At 33.2% G+C, this 22,505-nt stretch overlaps 1 protein-coding gene and 2 long non-coding RNA genes across 3 annotated transcripts; all 3 read left to right on the plus strand.

Annotated features, from left to right (window-relative positions):
- Positions 1-388: 388 nt before the first annotated feature.
- LOC127869492 (uncharacterized) lies at positions 389-1,932 on the plus strand. Its single transcript, XR_008044591.1, has 3 exons — positions 389-608; positions 910-1,011; positions 1,850-1,932. It is a non-coding gene; the product is annotated as an uncharacterized LOC127869492 (long non-coding RNA).
- A 4,422-nt stretch (positions 1,933-6,354) lies between these two features.
- LOC127870202 (integumentary mucin C.1-like) lies at positions 6,355-8,308 on the plus strand. Its single transcript, XM_052412858.1, has 2 exons — positions 6,355-6,406; positions 7,569-8,308. Exons 1-2 carry the CDS (start codon positions 6,355-6,357, stop codon positions 8,306-8,308), a joined length of 792 nt encoding a protein of 263 aa, XP_052268818.1.
- Positions 8,309-9,322: 1,014 nt separating this feature from the next.
- On the plus strand, positions 9,323-11,176 carry LOC127869497 (uncharacterized). The gene is made up of 3 exons (XR_008044598.1): positions 9,323-9,525; positions 10,299-10,502; positions 10,974-11,176. It is a non-coding gene; the product is annotated as an uncharacterized LOC127869497 (long non-coding RNA).
- The last annotated feature ends 11,329 nt before the right edge of the window (positions 11,177-22,505 follow it).

Here is a 22,505-nt window from a genome sequence, read left to right on the forward strand (position 1 = left end):
GGGAGAAAAGCAAAAATTGGAAAAATAATACAGCAATGGTTTGCATGTTGCAGTTTAATCATATAACATTACTGACAGTGAATACCCTTAAATTGCATATAATTCTTGTTTGTTATAGTCAACATGTTAAATGCGTAAGGATTGCTGTTAAACTGCATTTTATACAAAGATATAAGGTAAATGTGTGAATAATTGAAATAATTGTTTAGATGACCAAGACATAACATATGACAAAGCGTAAAGAAACCTTTGCACAGAGAAGGCAATAAGTCATCCTTATCTACGTGCCCGTTTATCTATGACTGAATTGGGAACATTCCATTGAGCAACAACGGGCGTGTTAGTACTACATACATTAACAGAGATATCTTTTCAAGCTAGCCTTTCTTACAGAACCATTGTCACTTACTTAGGATAAACAGTTTGAGCAACAATTCAGGTTATGAATTAATGAAATTTGTGTTTGGTTTTGTTTACTCATTTCATTCGGATTTTTGCGTTTGGACAAGACAAGGAAACGATGATGGTCAGCAAAATTAACAACCGTATCTTAAAAGATTGTCTTGTATCGCTATTGGTGGTGTTGGTATGCTGTTCAAAAGTATTAGGTGCGTTGCGTTCGTTTCAGAGCAGAAAATATTCTTTATTCTTAAGTGCATGTTTGTCTTGACTCAATCCTAATTGTGATGGCTGATATTGCACGCGTTCTTTACAAACGACGCAAACCATCGTTTAGCAAAGTTATTTGACAATAATGATTTCCTAATTATTTTAAAACAACACATAATTAATATTATATGGTTTCAACTTAACAAGAATACAAAACTGTTTAAAGTGTGAACACTTTTATCCTACCAGCGATTTCACTTTCCAATAGATAAAAATAATGATTTTATTTTTTCCCCACAGATTCTAGTCCTTTAAAACGATACTGTGATGTCTACAACCCGTTCTGCAGATGTCCACAGTACAACAACGGATGTTATGAATGCCCCGCCTCATGCCAAACAGGTAATGATGTGAAGCCCAGTGAACGTACAGAACAATTACGTCCATGAATAATGATCTTTTTTCATGGTTCTATACGATATACGCCGTAAGCAAGAGTAGTGGTGAGTACGAAGATCGTATATATACTTCGACACAATGAATTTCATATTGATTATTTAATATTTTTATTTGAAATTGGAAAGAAGTCACATAATAGAATGTCTTGAACATGATATGAGGGTGTTGTTTTATTTGTGTATTATTTAAAACAAAATATTATGTCTGGTTCACGGAATCATTATTTTCATTTTATCCTACATTTAATTACGCAATGTTTCCGGAAATCTAACCATTCTATTCCACAAGGAAACCACGCCTCGGTGGCGAGTACATGAGATCTTTCTCTTGAGGAAACTTCCATCCTGGAGAACATGTAAAAGTTCCCAAATAAAATGTACATATATCAACACTCGATAATGAATAGCTCAAACTTGTTTTTTCTGTTTTACTTTCAATGTAAGCAAAATAAAACTTTAGTTGTACCAGCGGTAGAACCGACTAACAAATACTTTGAGGTCCTTTTTTAAGACATTACTATGTTAGTCGTATGGACGAGTAATAGCGAGTCAAATAGAGATCATCAATATAATTCGATGTAACACATTGCATTTATTGTTTGACATTTTCATTATAAATGGCAAAATGTTCATATTATATGATTTCTATAAACTAATATGAACTTATAGGGTATGTTTATTGATTAAAAACAACACAAATATATCTGCGCCACTGGGTACCTATATATTTCATCCTACGTCATACTTAGCAATTTGACATATCACGATTCTTATTCCATTAGGAAACCACTCTTCGGTTGCGAGTACATCAGAACAAATCTCCTTCAGCAACTTCAATCCTGGAGAATTACCGACACATGCAGGTAAAAGTTATCAAATAAATTGTTTGTGCATGAACAACTGCTGTTGAACTGCTAAATCGTGTTGTTTTGCTTTACTAAAAACATAAGCTAAGTGAGACGTCAGTTGTACCAGTTGAGTACCTTATTAACCATTACTTCGAGGTCCTTTATTTGAGACTTATTACCAAGTGTCATACATACAGGCACATCAACACATGCCAACCATAGGTACAACTGGGGTAACTGTGTATATTGTTTTCGGGTCATTTTGTTTACGTTTATGATGATTGTGCGAGCGTGTATTTCGAAGCTTATTAGTGCGAGGACTCGGTTTCGGAAACAGAACCGATGACGTTTTTTTAGGTTAAGTTTATTGAAAGTTGAATGAGATAGCCTCAATATACGAACTTGTATATTAACTTGGCGATGTCATTAGTGGATTAAATTGATGCATACATATTGTCATTGATATACCTTAATAACATTGAATACATTTATAGTATACAGGACAAGCCCCATCCTCAGTCGGAACAATAAGCATCAGTCCTCTAACGTTTAACTTCAACTTTTCAAACTTTATTATTTTAATAAAAATAAACTGTCATATAAATAAAATATAAACATTCGATCAGCTTTTTTATTAATTGGTAAACAAACAATTCATCGTCCTGCATCTTAATGCTAATGTTCAGTTCCCTCATGAGTATCATTTCTTTATGAGTGTAATAGACATGTGATTTCAACTGTTGATATGTATTAATACAATTATGAAATGCATATGAAATCTTCTTCAATTTTCATTTATGTTTGTTTAAGTGCATTTAACTTTGTTGAGAATGAATGCAATGAGAAAATGTACGACCTCCTTAATCTTCCTGAAGCATGTAATGAATAATTTTAACACATCGAATCAAAACGAAATTTGACATTCTAGCGAATAGCATTATACATGGAGAAAAAAATGACAGGTGTACAATAATTTCCGGTGTGTAGACTACATATATATTTGAACTTCAACAATTTCCATTCCGGTTAAAATCCCACAATGAATAATTTCAAATGTAATCAGCGTATAGTTTTTAAGTTTATTAAGTTTTAATAATTTAAAAATCAATAAAGACCCAGTGTCAAACAGGTGGCAATATTCTATGTTAATTATAGCTTAATACGTATATAATTCATATAATGTGTACGAAAATGGATGGGAAAAAGTTAATGAACAAAACACCAGGCTTCCTATGAATGGCGACTTATTTAACGATGGTAGTTCAATACAGATCAAGTTTATTCTTTTAAGGAGCGCAAACAATATACTTCAGCAAATAATATCGCTATGACAGACGACATGTTATAGTACAACCATTCTTAAAAAAGTGTCTTATAATAATGAGCAACAAATTAAAACCGTTTGGCGAAGTATATTAAGTTTGACTCTTTGACATGAATGATGCCAGTTACCGTACGATCTACTTTTATGCAGACATTAGCATCAAGCTCTAGTTCAAGTAAATGAATTAATTGTTCATTGAACATGCACAATAATGTATTTAAACTTTTAGATGAATTTAATATTCCTTTCAATCATCGAGTTGTAAAACCTTACAAAATGTACTGTTATCTGTTAAACAATATTTTAGCGCGTGCCGGCTATTCGAGGCCTGGAAGCGGCCGCAAGAACTTTGTGCTTCCCAGGCGTCTGAATGGTCAATATATACACTTCTGACATTACACATAGTGTTTTCTTGATTTGAACTCTCTGTTTAACTAAATAATAACGAAATCACAACAAGAAACTTGCTGGAGGCCATGCATTACATTACCCAAACTATGTTGTTCTTTAACGTTTTAACAAGAACAATTTACACTTGAACGGACCTTTAGACTTGCCATGTATGTGACAGAGCTAGGACTTATCGGTAATAATGGATAATATATTTATTGACTTCATTACATATATTTATCGGTGGTATAGGTAATGGTAAAGTGCACAATTATTATTCAGTCAAGAATTTTAAATGAAAAATAAAAGCTTAATGTCTGGATAAATATTTAGTACACTTCGTTACGCTGCATTCGATGTTTACCTTATGACCATAATCACCAGATGAATAAAATGCTAACGGGGGATTTCTTAAGCGCTCTGTTCGATTTAATTGTAAGCATTGTAATATGTATAATTTAAGTATTTTTAATAAAAGAACAACATCACCGTTTGACAAAATGATTATTTTCAATACAATTGTAATAGTTAAAAAGGGTAATTTTTATTAGATTCAAACACACATATCAGCACTTCTGACCAATAAATTGTTTGAAAATATCTGTTAGTGTTTGCCTCGTCATTGTGGATATCAGAAAAAATATAGCATGTGCGACACCTTTCATAGATAACTCAGGAAAAACGCGTATCAACATATCGTTACTAACTACATGTCGTTCAAACTTCCCTCCAATTTTTGAAGGGTGTGTGGTTTAGTGACAGTGTGTTGGTTTTGATCTCGAGTTCTCGGGTTCAAACCACAAGAATGGCAGTATGGTATTTGATATATTTCATCGCAATCATAATTTTTCAAAACTATTTTCAAAATTATAATTTTGTAAACAAATTAGATAAATAATATTGTTCAAAATATGAACATATTTGAAAAGTCCGTTTTAATAAAGTAAGAATAAATATGCATCTATTATTTTTCATTACTTTGTTTACTACATTCCTTTCGTTTAAGGCGAATAAACAAACACAGTTGCATATTTTAAGCAAAAAAAAACACAAATATTAAGCTACGCCACTCAATCAACATATAACTTCGTCACAATGTCTGTGACTACATTAAAATGGTACATCTAACAGTTGGGTAAATGATGGTCAATCCAACGTTGTTTTTTTTCTACCACGCCGCGTGATGATGCATGAATATCGCCTAAATTCCCAACATACAACTACTTTCTGAAACAAACATATGCTTGGTAGACATTGCTACAAACGAACTTCTAACCAATGTGTCTATTCACTATACCTGTTTAATGCTTTTAACAAAATACAGGTTGTATCAATCGTTGAAATAAAAAATCCCATATTACGCTACTCGCTGTTGCCAATTCCGTATTACCATACTAGCAGGACTACTTCGACCCATTTAATGACGTCACATTACACGCACCGAAAATAGAAATATTTTATATTACGAAATATATAACGTAGAACATCGTGTGACGTCATTTCTGTGACAAAACACAATAGTTTTATCTACACTCTGTAAGGACATAGTGAACGTGGTGTTTTTTAACAGTAAACTATGTGTTAAAAAAGTATTTTGGAGTGTGTGTTTATCATTCATAAATGCATATTTCGATAGGAATACAATAAAATAGTGTGGTTTAAACGAAGTTTCGATAAAGACATGGAAGATAGAAGTGGAAGTGCATATCGTTTAAACGTTTTTGTTATAAACATCGGATTAAAGTTGTCAACTTAATTGTTATAAAAATTGGATTAACGATGGCATTAAGGTAAGCGTGTCGGAAACCTGTGTTTTCCCGGTTCGAATGTTTACACGTTAATTTACATAAACTGTATTCATACGCGTCTTAAATAAACTATGGCGTACCGTTTAAGTCATTGTTTTGTCAGTTTTGTTAAAGTAAAAAATACATTTGTAAACTGTTTGTATCACTCTCGTGGCTTGTGCTCTTTCGCATCACACTCGAGGCTCCGCCTCTCGTGTGATACGTCATCACACATGCCACTCGAGTGATACAAACTCTTGGAACAATTGACTAGCGTAATATTCCGTATGTATTGATAGCACATTGATATAAAAGCCTGTGTTAATGAGTCTTCTTTATGCGAGTTTAATGTGTTTGCACAATGACACTTTTTGTTGCTTTTTACTCCCCAGCTTGAACTTGTTCAATGATTGGGAAATATAAAGCAATAAACAGTAGCATTTAAACACAATTATCACGGGAGTACCTAGACTAGAACAAATATTATATTTTCTATATTCTTGTTTGAAACAAAAAGCAGCAAGCATTCATCATGCATAATTAATAATTTTGATAACAAAAGATAAAACTATGACCGGGCAGAAATAATTTGCTGTAAGCTTCTTAATCATGTATAGAGATTTTCGTTTTTTGAGGGTAAAGAAATTTCGTCTGTGTATGGATACTGTATTTTGCACATGACAATCGATAACAGAATGCATATGTTAAACAGGTTTAGAATATATTTCGACAACATGACTTTAACAAGTGCAAAAAAGTAAGTAATATGTTTCAAAACGTTGTTTACCTTTTGCATTCCTCAACAGTCCAACAGTCTAAAACAAAAGATAATCTAAATGTATTGGTTTTCAATGCCCCCCTTAAACTTCTAAAAAATCAACGATGTCGTAAAAGGTGGCACAAGCAGACCATTAGTGAACACGAACGGTTGTCCATCAATGGCTATTGGCACAGAATTTATGAAAGACTGCCACATCGACAGGAATGGATGTTTAGAATGCGTGGGACGATATAGGTGTTTATTTCTATTAAAAGCAACACTTTTAAGGGCTCAAACTTGTCTGCACATTTCTGAAGTCGGGTCAGCCGGCCAATATATGGAAACATGTAGAATATCTGTCGGATCAGTCCAAGATTTAATAACACATAATAAACTACAAAATTTAATAATGTGGTTTTATTAGCGCGTTACGTTTTGGGATTTTTGCTCATTAACATTTGTTCAACTTTGATTGATATGAAAAAAGTATTACCGGTAATCCAATAATGACTTAAATTCTGAAAAATGCAACTTTGTAGACAATATACACCAACTTGGTGAAAACAAAAATGCTTCTATTGGATGAATTGGCGTTCATTCTTTAAACGTCATTTGCTAGAAAACAAAAATAACAACACAACACAAAAACATATTTCCAACCTAAAATAAACATTTGTTTATGAAACCTTAAGTTTTCAAACTACAATTTAAACTGCAATTATTAAATAACTTTAATAATGATATACTACTCAAACTCATTTGGTGGTACTCGTCTTGTACTAATTGTAGTGTCAACTTCCCGTACTTGACGTTCTTATTGCAAAACATTAAATGTGTGCCCCTTGTGCTGCTGATTAAATAATATACCATTAGTAGTAACTTAAAGGTGTACATTGTGTACTCAGTTAATGATTAACCACTGAAACTTAGCTAATTTTATTTAATGACGATCATGTCGTACACACTTTATGTTGAATGTCTATTACTTGTTTGATGGTAAAGTCTCAATATGGTGTACTTCTCGTGCAACCTACATATTTCTTACATAATTGTACATATTGCATGACGCACTTCTTGAAATAACCTAATTGCATAAGCATCAAACTTACTAAGGTAAGATTTTATCAGCCTTTCTCAATGATGTAATACTTGTATTTAGTTATGGTATATTTTTACCTTTTTTAATAAGTAATATTTAATTTACCCTTGGTAGAAATAAAGTCTTTTATTTGTTCCTAATCTTTCACGCATACGCATTTTATGTTTTGTTTATGTTTTGTCACAAAATAATGGAAAGGTTATATGCTTTGATACCTTATCTAGATTAAAGAAATACAGATATGCGATTTTGCATATAATATATCATTTCAGTAATGTTTTTGTTAATTTCAGTTGCAACATCTACAACAACCACTACACAAACCACTACACCAACCACTACACCAATCACTACACAAACCACTACACCAACCACTACACCAACCACTACACCAACCACTACACCAACCACTACACCAACCACTACACCAACCACTACACCAACCACTACACCAACCACTACACAAACCACTACACCAACCACTACACCAACCACTACACCAACCACTACACCAACCACTACACCAACCACTACACCAACCACTACACCCACCACTACACCAACCTCTTCACCAACCACTACACCAACCAGTACATCAACCACTACACAAACTACTACACAAACAACTACACCAATCACTGTACCAACAACTACACCAACCACTACACCAACCACTATACCAACCACTACACCAACCACTACACCAACGACTACACCAACAACTACACCAACGACCACACCAACCACTATACAAACCACTATACCAATCACCACACCAACAACTACACCAATCACTACACCAACGACCACACAAACAACTACACCAACGACGACACCAACTACTTCACCAACAACTGAACAAACCACTACACAAACCACTACACCAATCAATAAACCAACAACTACACCAACGCTTCACCAACCACTACACCAACGGCTACATCAACCACTAAACCACACACTTCGTCAACCACTACACCAAAACCACCCACTACACCAACCACTACAACAACCAATACACCAACAACCTTGAAAACCAACCAAACTACCACTCCGACATCCACACCAACACACACGTCGATATCCATTCCGATAAGAACTGCGACATCAACTTCGATAACCTCTTCGACCACAGCAACTGCAACAACGGCCATTAATGTCACAACAGGTATGCATTATCTTCCTATATACGTTATATATAATTATATATATATATATATATATATATATATATATATATAGTTAGGATTCATCAGTGCGATTGCACAATTGCACCATTGCCTTGTTAAAATCCGCAGTTAAAACCCGATCGAACGTTAACATGGTTAACATGCAAGTGCGATTTTTACATTAAGCTGTTTTATGTGTATGTATCGGATTTTTTTATTCCATAGGGCTTAAGAGTGTTGAGTCAAATTCTCCGGTATGTTTCTCGAAGTTTTCGTGTTTTGTCTTACCATTTTTCATTAACTTCAATACTGCGTTATATACAGGACGATATTCTCAAACGTGTGATCAGGTTCGCTTAAATGTGATGTAACGAGGGAACTATTAAATTTACACATAAAGTAAAAACAACGTTTTAGTCAAATGAATGTTCTATGAAATGTATATTTTGAATACAATTATATTTTGTTGGCTTGGAACATCAAGACTCTATGAACGTTTGATGACGGTACTTTTACGATATGTACAATGTCGTTGACGAATATTTTCCATCGTGATCTTAATGTTTATACTCTGTCGTCGTGATTATTTGATGAAATGATTAATACACCCACCAATAAGCCACACCATAAATTATTGCAGAATAACATACATTTAAACGTAATCTTCGTCTACAGACAAATCGTGTTCTTTATTTTATCAATTTCGATGTTTAATAAAGAAATATCAATGAATAAATAGTGATATTTCACTGTTAAAACAGTGACAAAATAATAGTAAAACATATGTGTTTGCGTCGTGGCGTCACAACTTGTGAAAATATCATTGTCTATTAACACTCATGAATAAAAATCAATATTCCACCAAAACCAAAAACAAATATCCCTTATTATCCGAATATGTACATCAAATGCATTTACGATAGTTTTTAACATTAATTTCTTTCATTATAGGAAGACAACGACACGTTCCCTACTTTAGTTGGTCTACACGTTTTTTTCAGAAGAGCGTTACTGCCTGCAATGTGAGGGAACTGTGACACCGCATACATGCAGTCAAGTGACTAAATGTGGAAGCACAGAAGTATAATGTTACCACTTTGAACAAGTTCCAACACGAATAATAAATGATGTGATGGACGCATATGATATTTCCACATGAGTCTTAAAATTGTATACGCGACGATTGTTAAAATTGTTTTCCTTAATTTCTTCGTTGTATGTTTAAAAATGTAGTATTATTATTCAATTATTGTACTTGTTTCGTAATATTGTCTACATTTTTTTATATAGACCTGTTTAATCGAATCGTTTATCAACTCTATGGGTGGCGTCCGGTACAGACTCGGATGTCGCGATGTATGTTTCATGTTAAAGGTTAAATTGGTAAAAGGTCATAATACTAGCACAATACTTCAGGTAGATTGGAAAAATTACAACATGTCATGTATTAACAATTTCTCAAAGCTTACTCTTTGAAACCTTTATAAAAACTCCGCTATATTCCGCTATATTCCCCAAAAAGTTTGCCATGTTCGGCAATTTATTTTGTATAATATGATCAGAAATTTACTTTGGCCTGCAAATACTAAAAGTATTTTTTATCATTAACCCATTTATGCCTAACTTCTAGAAAAAGGCATTGGCAAACAGCGTAGACCCTGATGAGACGCCGCAGCATGCGGCGTCTCATCTGGGTCTACGCTTTATGCTTTCAGGAATTTCTGCACGAACTATTCCAATTATAGAAATAAATATACTAGACATCCCTAATTTTGAAAATAAATTGATCCAATTTAGAAGGATGGGAGAGTCCACTAGTCATAACTGGGATAAGAAACATTTTTAATAACAAAGTTGCAGAAGTGCGGAATGAGAGGCAAACGAGAACTGTCATTACACATCGGCAAAAAATCACTCCTTATGTTAACGCAATTGAGGACAGGCGATATGCATCAAACATGTCTTATGACAACGTCCTTGATGATCCAGGAACCTTCCCAGTCTGTTCGCAATGTTGCAATGGAAGTCTCTGTAACCAAGGTGGATGCGGATCTAATCGTAAGTTGTGTGGGAGATTTAAAGCTCCTTCAAGATAACAACAGGGTGTAAATTATAACACGGCGGATAGAATATAGGTCGAATAGTTGAAAACGAGTGTACAATATTGTTAAGTAATAGAATGACGTAAAACGTCGAATGTAAAAAATACAAAACAAATATCATACCATGATATAACAATTTTACGAGCCGGAAATCGTTAATGTAAGGCGTGCAATGCCTGTAAAATATATGAAAATACACTGTACATATATGGAAATATATGAGCGAACGCCAAACATAATTCGGTTATAGTTTCGATTACACTGCTCAGACTTAAATGAAAGTGCTCTTATATATTTTATCTGACCGATATAGAGCTTTGCTAAGGCATTATACAAATATAGATACGAATTAAATTGATTTGTATTATTATGTATGTGCCTTAAAGCGTACGAATCTACAAAATTTCGTCTTCCTACTTCTTCACAGCCTATCCGGACCTCATACAAGGTACGAGAGGACCGTTGTGTTTCAGCTGCCCGCAACAAAGTATGACAGATGACTGCGACACGTTGAGACTATGTGGAAAAAATCAGGTAGTATTGTGTCCTACTTATATTAACATCAAATCAAATTGTACAAAAGTGAACAGATTTGAGTGAAACTTTTCAAGTGTGGTAGATTGACATTATCCTGAGTCGAATGGAGCATATGTAAATAACGTTTCATATTAAATATATATATATATATATATATATATATATATATATATATATATATATATATATATATATATATATATATATATATATATATATATATATATATATATATATATATATATATATAATATAATATAATAACGTTATATATCATATACATTTTAAATACAATTTTAAAAAAGCATCTGTTTAAATATCATTTGCTTACCAAACAAAGGGATATCGATCACTAGTTGTCTTGTTTTTCCTCACTGACATAATAAACCTTTTTGCATTATCGGCATATTGAAACATCACATCAATTGTGAATTGTATTAGGTAAATATACAAGGATAGTATTTATTGTGAGAAGGCTGAGTCATTCAATATAAAATATGCTTTAGTTGTGTATGCTGGAACAAATAACTATCAGTGACATGGTACTTTGGACAGCATCCTGCCAGGACGCAAGAGTAAGTCGAATGTCAGTATAGATTCAACAGACGAAACGATGCCCCATACATTTGAAATGACAGGGAAGACGTACTGTATTTGCAATTTAACGAATGAAAACATCGTTTTCAAATACACGTTTAAATGCTACTTTCGTTAACAATTAAGTGCTTTATTTCTATGTACATTATATATTCATTTCCATTGACACGTTATATACGCTATGATTTTGACACCATCAACTTTTCCATGTTGTTTGATGTTTGTTGTAGACTTGCAAAATGATGATAAATACTGCAGGTAAATTAACAGGTTTCAATTCTTTGTACTTATCTTAAAATAACTACCACAACGTAGTTTGAGATTTCATACGCTTGCGAATACTAGAATACATTATGTTAAGAATTTGAAGCAATTGAAGTCTTCGAAAACTACTGTCCAATAAGTATATAAAGTGTGTACACAAATGATTGTGATAATATGTTTCGAACATGATTATGCATGCTAAACGCGCCGTCGACAAACTGTTTTCAAATTCGTTTATAGTATTTTTTTCGGAGATTTAATATTGTGCTTTAACTATTTAATTCAAACATGACAGTGCATACTTATTATTAAATCTGGTTCATTTATTTTGCATGTTTAGACTCAAACTGCACCTCGACTTGTTGCGCATCTGACTTGTGCAATCATAAGTGCCAAGGTAAGAGTGAAAATATGTATTATTTTTATTATCACGAGTGAATTAAAATCGATATTCCATCGAATCCAACCAATTTTCTTATTTAATGCTTTTTTCACCGTTAATTTACATTGTTAAAGAGTTTAACTGGATAATTTCGCTGGATTTATTACGTCATTTCGTCGAAACAAATGACGTCATTTCACAGTAAAACAGTAAAAAATATCGATATTTTTCACTGTTTTTTTTCACTGTTTAAAACAGTGACATACCACGTTTATTTCACTGATATTTCTCTATAATCCATCGGAAAGCATAAAGTAAAAAATGGTATTTATAGTTTGTGACAGAACAGCGTTGTTTATTGTTTTGAACTGATTTTTTAAAATAAATTAAATTATATTTACGGGCTATTGTGCATACTGCTTAAGACCGTATGGTATAATGGTATAGCGTTTTCTGATATGTTATGGCAAAATCGTGAAACATAATCGGGTTTTATTAAACACGTTTAAATTTTGACATCATTTAACACTGAAATATGTTGAATGTGTAAGAGATACGCTGATAATTTAAATATAATCATGTTTGTGCCAGTTTTGAAAATACTATATCTTATATCTTAAATAATATTTATTTTTTATTTGTATCATGAAACAATGAACAATATTGAATTTGTACAATATACAATGATGATACAAAAAGTAATTTTGTAGTAAGATGCCCCATTCTTCATTGCCAGTCAGACTGTGGTAAGCCTCCCAAGTACAAGAAATACCTCAATGGATGTGACATTTGTGTCCGTGACACAGCAACGGGTACACACGCCCTCATTGGATGAAAGAGAATATTGTATAGCTTGATACACATTTTTAATGTGCTTTTTTCGGTTCGATGATTGCAAATTGTGTTTAATGTCATCATTGACAAATTAAGTTCGTTTTAAATAACATCAACTCATATTAATGTAATAATTTATCTCGAATTTACAGACAACCGATTAGAATTTTTATTATCAACACACGGGTCGGAGATGTGTTACATTAAACAAAAGCTTGTAATAATTTGTTTTCCAAATGTACAAACGTCCATTTAAAATGTTACAACACGCGGGTTGGAGACTTTTTGATATAATATTGTTTCGCTAATTGCTTATCTAATCATCAATGTATCAATTAGCCTAGCACAGTTCAAAACTTAACTTCATTCGCGCGCACTCTATAAGTTTGTGGCTTTACGTTTTTTTTTCTTTGACTAAGACAAGATGACTCCACATCAAACCGAAATCAAATACGCAGCATCTGATTTATTAAATGCTTATAAATATACACTTTCATTTCCATATAGAATTTGATACCTTGAAATTAATTTCGACATAGACATAATTGGCCTATTAAGACAAAAGTATTCTTTAGCACAACATTTCTTGAATATATGCAATACACATTATTGAAATGAAAGCACCATTAATAAACATGACATTAACAAGAAACACATTTGTACTTTAATCTGAAACCAAAATGCAGTTAGTTTATTTAATGGGACATAAATGATGTAAACCAACATTAATAAAAAAACGTTTTGTTTTGTATGTAATGTTCGCAGAGTTGTGTGAATTTTACGCTTATGAAAAAATACTCGCTAAGGTATACTGCTATTGTTGATTAGTTTCTAACTGACATTGTCGTTTATAACTGATATAGCTTTCTTGTTGGGAAAATTTTTACATAGTTTTGCCCTTACCAGGTACCGAACTATGTCATTGAAAGAAACCTTTCTAAAGCAGGACAGTTGTTAACCTAAAAAAAATGCAATTACAATTCAAATACTATAATATAAAGTTATGTTTACTGCTGTGAATTGTTTGCACAAACAAACAACAAGTTGTATAACCTTGAACAAATATGAAGCTGTCCATATAAGGAAAAAACTTGAGTAGGGTCAAACTGTCATGCATAGCACCTCGTTGTTTTTAGCTTAATTGGAGTAGGGTCAAACTGTCATGCATAGCACCTCGTTGTTTTTATTACAATTACACCCAATTACACTAGACAGGATGGGTATCACTTATTGGACTGTTTGTTGCGATTTTGGTATATTGCACACTCGGATTATCCCGCTATTTTGGAACTAAACATTGAATGTAAAAGACTCATTAATGACATAATTTTACAAAACAATTGTTTTGTAAACCGTTTCAAACAAAGACAAAAACAAACACATTTTCAACATTTATTTCATTAATTTATAATACAACTATCGATAGCAATAAGCGACCACTATCTTGAAGACCACCATGGTGTGAATGCCTGATAAAATCAATAATTAGCCGATAAATCGCTGATAAGGTGTCATAAACAACACTGGTACACACGAGAAGTAGAATCGGATTGTTAATTGACCTTTCGACAGCGAGAGTGAAGCCACGCCCACCGATTTCAAGGGGGGTCACTCCGCCGAAGTCCGTCATAAAAATGGCTACGCGAATCGGCCGCATAAGTGAACCAAAAAGGCCTCATGGTATACCAGAAAGGCCATACAATAGTTTTTATTATCATTGAATAGTGGTGCTGAATATTATTATCATATCTATTAAATAGTCAAAACTTTTTTATTAGTCTACTTAAAAGCCGTTAAATTTATCATCAAAGTCGGCAAAATTATCGCCAATTATCGCATACAGTATGAATTGTTCGTTAGTCACAATATTTTTCCTTGAGTAATAGATGTTTCAGTTTTTTTATTAAAAGCCGTTAATTTTTGCAACCGATGGCAACATCGCAAATGTGGCACAGGTAAGTAAATTTATTATAATAGAAGACGAAGAACGTTTTTATTGAAATCCGATATAACACATATCTACAATGCGTTTGGTCAAAATGACCCATGCGCATTGTTATAATCGTATAACAAAGTCAAAGTCGTCAAAAAAGTAACATAAACAATATATTATTATATATTATTATTTCCTCGAAAACTATCTTCTGCAATGTTTAAAATATAAAAAGTTGAAAGAATTTTCATGTACAAAAAAACTCGCTAATCAGACCGGGTTTTCAAAGGGTCATTCACAGTTTGCGGCATCTGTTTTGATAACGGATTAGTACAAAGCCCACATATGGTGTAAAATGACACTTATTGGCCCCTATTGATAATTACTTGCGCATTTGAAAATAGTTTCTTAACTTACATTAAATTTGGAAGACTTAAACCGAAAGAAATAAAAAATGTTTTATTCTATGTGATATTATTAAAAATAATAACTGATTGTCTTTATTATTACGATTTCATTAGCATTAAAAAAATCTAGCAAAGTTTATAATGTCTTATTTATTTGCCGACTGCATTAGAATGTCAAATTTATTTAACGTTGGCCACCTTTGAAAAATGGTTTTAAATGTTCCTTTCTAATTTGTCTATATAAACAAGTACAAAGTTATACTCTTTTTTTATAACGTGTCCGTTGCAAAACTTACATTTTATATTTTCGCGTAGTATCTTATTATAACGACTGTGTTTTGCTTTCGGGCGATCGCTTAATATGTTGAGATTAAGCTGTTCGTGTGGACGACCACAAAGACGAATCCAACGTTTGAATTTTTCAAGATTAGTACCCGGTTGAGGGAACGAAAAAACGTACTTCCATCTTTTAACCGTTCTGGATACCTTGTGTCTGAATAACAAGTGCCATAACAGCACCTTTCAACCATTTTCTTTGTTTAAAACACAGAATTACGTATAAGCTTATGTGTCGGACAACGGCGAGTTTGACGGACAAAATGGCGGATAGTAACGGGCCTAATCTATGCTGTAATCTGATTGGTTAATAAGCCTGTCAATCAATCGGCTGTCGAAAGGTCAATTGGGGGCAATAAAGGGATTAGCGGTGGTAAGTGTTAGCAAAACAGAGCTTGAATAGCGAATTTTATTGTGAACCTATATACCTTACATCGTTTTTTACGAATGTCGGGACAAATCGTCTCATATCGGGACGCCGAGACAAAGGGCCCAAAAGCGGGACTGTCCCGCCGAGATCGGGGCGTCTGGCATGTATGCTCAACACTGACAATTCCACAACACAAAACTATACATTTACTGTATTCTTTTTTATAGTAAGACCTTAATAAATAATATTTCCAAAATAATAATTTGATAATAATTTTAAGTGGTGTAAATGTGATATTGTTAATTTTAATCAGCGATCGAAAGTGTAAGAGGTGCATTCAATCAATTATAAAATAAAGCCCTAAAAAGGCACGAATTCATTACAATCTTTAAATGTTATGGTAATTTTTATCTTGCATTGAATGAATTTTCGTTTCGTTTACATTGAATGACATTATTATTAAATATGAGCATACATATGGAAAAAAACTGCATATTATGCAAATTGAACTGTCTTTTCATGTATATTGAAATCACTTTACTGGTGATAATGAGTGATACAAATCTAGCATTTTATATATGAAACCATAAATCTATATAATATGGATGTATGGTTTCATACATAAAAGACTATATTTTTATGTTATTTTTCGCAAGTGTATTTTACCCCTATTGTGATCAAACGTGATTGCTAGGTTTCATGGTGGTGTTTCGATCGTACACTGCAGTATAGTAAATCTGTACACGTATTAAAACAACGGAGTTTACATTTGCCAGTCCCGTTAAATACGTTAACTGTGTAGCAGAAAATGTGTACAATATTTCAAATGTATAGTTATTAAACACTTTATAATTACGATACAACTGGCTAATATCTTTACACTTCATACATCCTGTAAATCCATTTCGGAGAAATGTCTTATAAATTTAAATACGTTAAAATATTTTATTAAACTGACTGCTAAGTACATTGGCTGTTAAATTTGGCTTAAATGACTGCTCAATATACCAAGAGATGACATCAAGAGAGATATCATAAATTGTGTTTAATGACCAGACGGTCCAGACACCATATGTGGTTTATGACACCCTGTTTTCTTTGTATTGTCTGGACAGTATCCGATGATAACGAGATAATCGGTTTGTGATGAACAAAGCGGCAATTAAACTCCAGGTTAAACATGCTGAAACAAAGATTGTCTAAATTGTCATTTATCAAGAGGATGTATTTAATGTGTAACAAGCTATATTAGTGTTTGCAGACATATATAGGTTCAAATCAGTTAGTATATATGTTGTGTACATACAATCGATATATTTGTTGTTGTTTTCATCCTTATGTGTGTTCGTTCGTTAAATTTAATTTATTCTTAAAGAATTTCCATTTCTTAGTATTTGTGTTCTAAAAAAGGTCACGAAGAAAAATTCAAGATGTGCCAAGTAGAGATTTTTTTGTGGTAACCGCATACCGAGGTCTTAGATTGTGTTCCATTCCCGAGTTCGTTGTCAGTAAAAACAAATAATAACTACAATATAATCGTTTCACAAATGCATTTCCTTTCATGCTTATGTTTTTTTTCAGACATAATAAGAAACATTATAGTTGATATAGTGCATGAATATCTAAAAAACAACAACAAAAAACAAGAACATGATTATGTAAACCTCTATATGCGATTATATATATGAATTCCACCTCTTTTTGCCAACCAGTGGGCGGAGTCTAAACTTTGCAGGTGCGCGTGACGTCACTCGTCAACTGGTCTATAGGACGAAATATAACGAAATTTGTTTTTAGCATGTTATTGTTACCTTCACCATTTATTGAGTATATAATATATATGAACGGGTCTTTCACTACCTGTAGCAGAACAAAACACGCAAAAACATTTACTACTTATGTTTTCTAATGCATTTACCGATTTAAAAAAAAACATTTATTAAATTATGTTCCTTTGTGTTGTATCTTTCACTACCTGTAGCAAAACAAAACACACAATTACATTTACTACTTATGTTTTCTTATGCATTAACCGATTTAAGTACTTAAAAAATACATTTATTAAGAAGTTTATATAATTATGTTCCTTTGTTTTGTACCTTGAACGTTCCGTCCATAAACCATCGTGTCGCGTTCTGTAGCAGATTCAACTAGATTTGCGTAGCGAGCACTGTATCAAATTTCGTGAACTGACAATGACATTTACAAATTTCGCTGACACCACGGCTTGAATTGCTTAAAATATACTGTAGTCCATAATACAATCAATCAATTAACACAAACCGTTATCTTTTTAATCTAATGACAATTGTTTTAATTACGTTTATAATATTATTCAGCAGGAAAAGCTTGAATTTCACTTTCGAATGACAGGTGTTTGCTATTTAAAATAAATTAAGTATGACATTTTAAAAAATAGCAAAATTTATGTTCTATACAACTTTTCCCTGTTTATATTCCCATGTAAAATGCTTTAAAAATGTTATATACCCTAAAATACCTTTTGGGCGATTGAAAAGTTTACCGGTACATAAAAAAAAAATGGAATAGTGTATAATTGTATTGTTGCTAAGCGAGCAACACCTAACACAACACCTATTGTGATATTGTGACCTTATAGTAATGATCCTTTTCATCCTATATATTTCTTTAGTATCTGGGGCTACCTCCCCAAAAACCCCGCTTTTTCGATAGTGTTTGACAACTGCGTATCGGTAAAGTTTAATCTAGCCAACCTTTAAAGAGATAATCTTATTAATTTAAAACGAAAATAGAATATTGTTGCAAGAGGAAACAAATGTTCCATGCATTTACTTTCAGAAGAATTATTATTATTATTTCATAAATATTGTAATATGAAGGCGATATTACTGATTAAGCATATAAACAATAGCATTTAAACTAAGTATATGACGAAAGATGTTTTCTAACATAACATTATGCAGGAACACAATTTGACAGGTCGCGAAATTATGCAAAATTTACCTGAATAACATTCCAGCCAGACTGGATCCACTACCGCTGTTTTTAATACATCTCAGAAAGACAATAAGGATTAAAAACTTACTTATTGTCATTAGGAATTGCATTTGTAATGTGTAAATCCTCCACGATTTCGATTTAGTTTTGCTTTCGTCGCTCATTGTAGCTTGAAAACGAAATGTGTTATTATACGTACACTCAAATATTGAACCTTACTGTCACTGGTTACACTCCACTATTGTTATTGTCGAAAAAATGAGCTGAATATATTAGGGACTGAGTGCTTTTAGTATATTTTTAATGATTAAAACTACGGCACCAAAACTAAGCATACAATTTCAAAGTGTCGTCCAAAATTGTCGAAATTTAAGATTCTCATATAAAGCCGATTTTTCCTGGTTTCTGATTGGCTGAATCTCGTATTGGCCGACCTTTTTCCGTATTGGCCGTGTTTTTTCCATATTGGCCGCCTTTATCTCGTATAATGCGAGTTTCGAGTTTTATTGGCCTGCGGCCTAAAGCCAATACGGCTGTCTTCAGCTGAATAACAAAGCCAATATGAATTCAACTAATTAATAACATTATATTATATTCCGTTCTATGATAACAAAGTATTCTTACAAATGATAACTAACGTTAAGTTTTGTGCGTGTTTAATTGCTTTTACCTCAATCTGTGTCTTCCACACAATTCTAATTGTCAGAACTGCAATGAATTGCTGGACAGAGTGTTCATTGAACCACACTATCGACATTACTGGATCTGTTCGCATCACGACACAAAACCAAATGTTCGACATATGATTCACGTTTTGTAAAGTATATGCAATAGTTAATATGAACTCGGGTTTCGACCCGAAATGCAAGATAAACATTTCAACTAAAGGCGGAGTGAGGGGAGATTGAATAAAACTACAGTAATTTTAACACGAATGACCGCCACATCGGGAGCACGAGAAGCACGCTAATTGTATCTCCGCATAACTGTGATTACACAGCCTAAAGCTGCATATGTTAGATTCGTCTGCAATGCAAATATTCTAAGCATGAACCTTATTACTATAAGAATAATGTATAACATATTCAGAAATATTTTGTTTTATTTGATTCAGCTACTGCACAACCAGCTACTAAACAAACTTCAAAACCAGCTTATATACCAACGACCCCTAAACATATAATCTCAAAACAAACGACGCATACAAAACAATCTACTAAACAAACCAATCAGCCACATAATAGACAAACGATTTCTGCAAATGACAACCACAAAAATCAAGACACAACAAACTACAATCACGCAAAATACGACACAACCAACGACTACCATACAAACGACGACACAACCAACGACTACCGCACCAACGACGACATAGCCAAAGACAACCACACAAATGACGACAAAGCCAACAACAGCAACACAAATAACAACACAACGAACAACTACTACACAAAAGACTACACAGCCAGCGGCAACCACACAAATGACGACACAACCAACGACAATTACACGAGAGACTACACAACCAACGGCAACGAAACAAACTACAAAAGCACATTCTAAAGCAACCTTAAAGCCAACTTTTCCGACACAAACAAGTCAACCTTAACATCAAACTACACAACACAGTTCCAGACCAACAACGAGCCTTCCACCATATTCAACATCCAGCTCGAAACCTACCACAACCTTAGATGAATTTGGTAAGGTATATATATACATGAAGCGGTATTAGGTTCAACAATAAAAATGTAGTTATGATTTAAATGATTTTCTTGTAATATTAAATCCATGTTAACCGTTATTAAAATACTGTATTTGCATATTGTTATGTTTAATAATTAATCGCGTTTCAGTTATAAACATATCATCTGAAATTCGTCGAATGGAAAATGTTAATGAAACGAATTTTGAAATATTAAATCTGAGTCGGTTTCAATCAATGATTTATTTTCATGGTTATGGTCTAGGAGTTAAATCTATAGTAACAATAACTTTCTATAATCATTTTGAGCTGTTTTCTTGGCAAAACAGTTATCAAAATTAACGTCTAACAAAGAAATTGCTCAGTTAAACGACGTGTACACGTGCACAGTTGTCATACTAGCACTTGCATATCGACTCGGGGCTAAACATGGTGTCAGCTGTGAATTCGTTCTTATGGTACATGGTGCTGTTACATAATTCTAATGTTACTGCACTTACGATATTTTCATGAGAAAGATGGACGATGACAAATCTACCTTTATGATGATAACACAAATTTGAGATGGATTAACCTGAAATGTGAAAACAGTTGTATCAAGATTTTGCAATCTAATATATAAATCCAACATGCGTTCATTTTTAAAACTTAACGTCGTTTGACTAGCATGCACATATAATCCTATGGCAAATATGGTGGCGTGAAAGTCATCATACTGCCAGGTAACACATTCTGTACAGTGTTTTGATGTTAAAACGATTATAACTTTGGCCATAACGCAGGCTGTCCTGCCTATCCTTCCGACTGCCCAGCTTCATGCAGTGATCTTGATGGTAACTTCTGTCCTATCTATACATGCACCGGTAGGTAGAACATTGTGGGCGCTAGGGATTGCACACACTATGGGAACACAGTATTCATGTCATTTTATTTTGCTTCCTAGCTATTACATAACAAAGCAATTTTCATATTCTCTTACAAAACATTTATTTGAAATGAATTATATATATTTGACTATCTAGACTTAGTTTGATATCAGTCCAGACCGCTGGAACTAAGTATCGAAATCATGTTACTCTTCATATATCTATATGTTCATGGCGGTATACTCAGCCGGTTCTTTTAAATTTGGCTAAAGCTGCATTTTTATCAGTCTATAATATTAAACTTACCATCGCTCATCAGTTTCGACAGCCAAGTAAAAATACGTCCAGTATATCTAAAAAATACAGGGTAAAACTACTGGTAAACCAGTACGCACTCTCAGTTTGTTATAGGTTAATGTTTAATTTAAAGATAACATGTTTCCATTGTTTTCCAGCGGGTTCGGTTACGACCACACCCAAACCCACGGGCTCTTCCCAGGTACAGTGTCTGCTTGACTGCGGGGATCCACCAAAGTTCGTCAAGGATTCCCAGAGGTGCGACCTCTTTCAGTGCGACTTTGGACGATAGGGGACCTCGAGATCGGTTTAACATGCATACATACACATTTCATTTCCTGTGTTTGACTATTGCAGAAACGTTTGCCATAACACATTTTATATCCGTGTTTTATTTTACTGTTAAAGAAACATTTTCGATTTAGAACCATTAAATCAATGGAGGAATT

The sequence above is a fragment of the Dreissena polymorpha genome, chromosome 2, assembly GCF_020536995.1.
Source record: "Dreissena polymorpha isolate Duluth1 chromosome 2, UMN_Dpol_1.0, whole genome shotgun sequence".
Taxonomy (NCBI): domain Eukaryota; kingdom Metazoa; phylum Mollusca; class Bivalvia; order Myida; family Dreissenidae; genus Dreissena; species Dreissena polymorpha.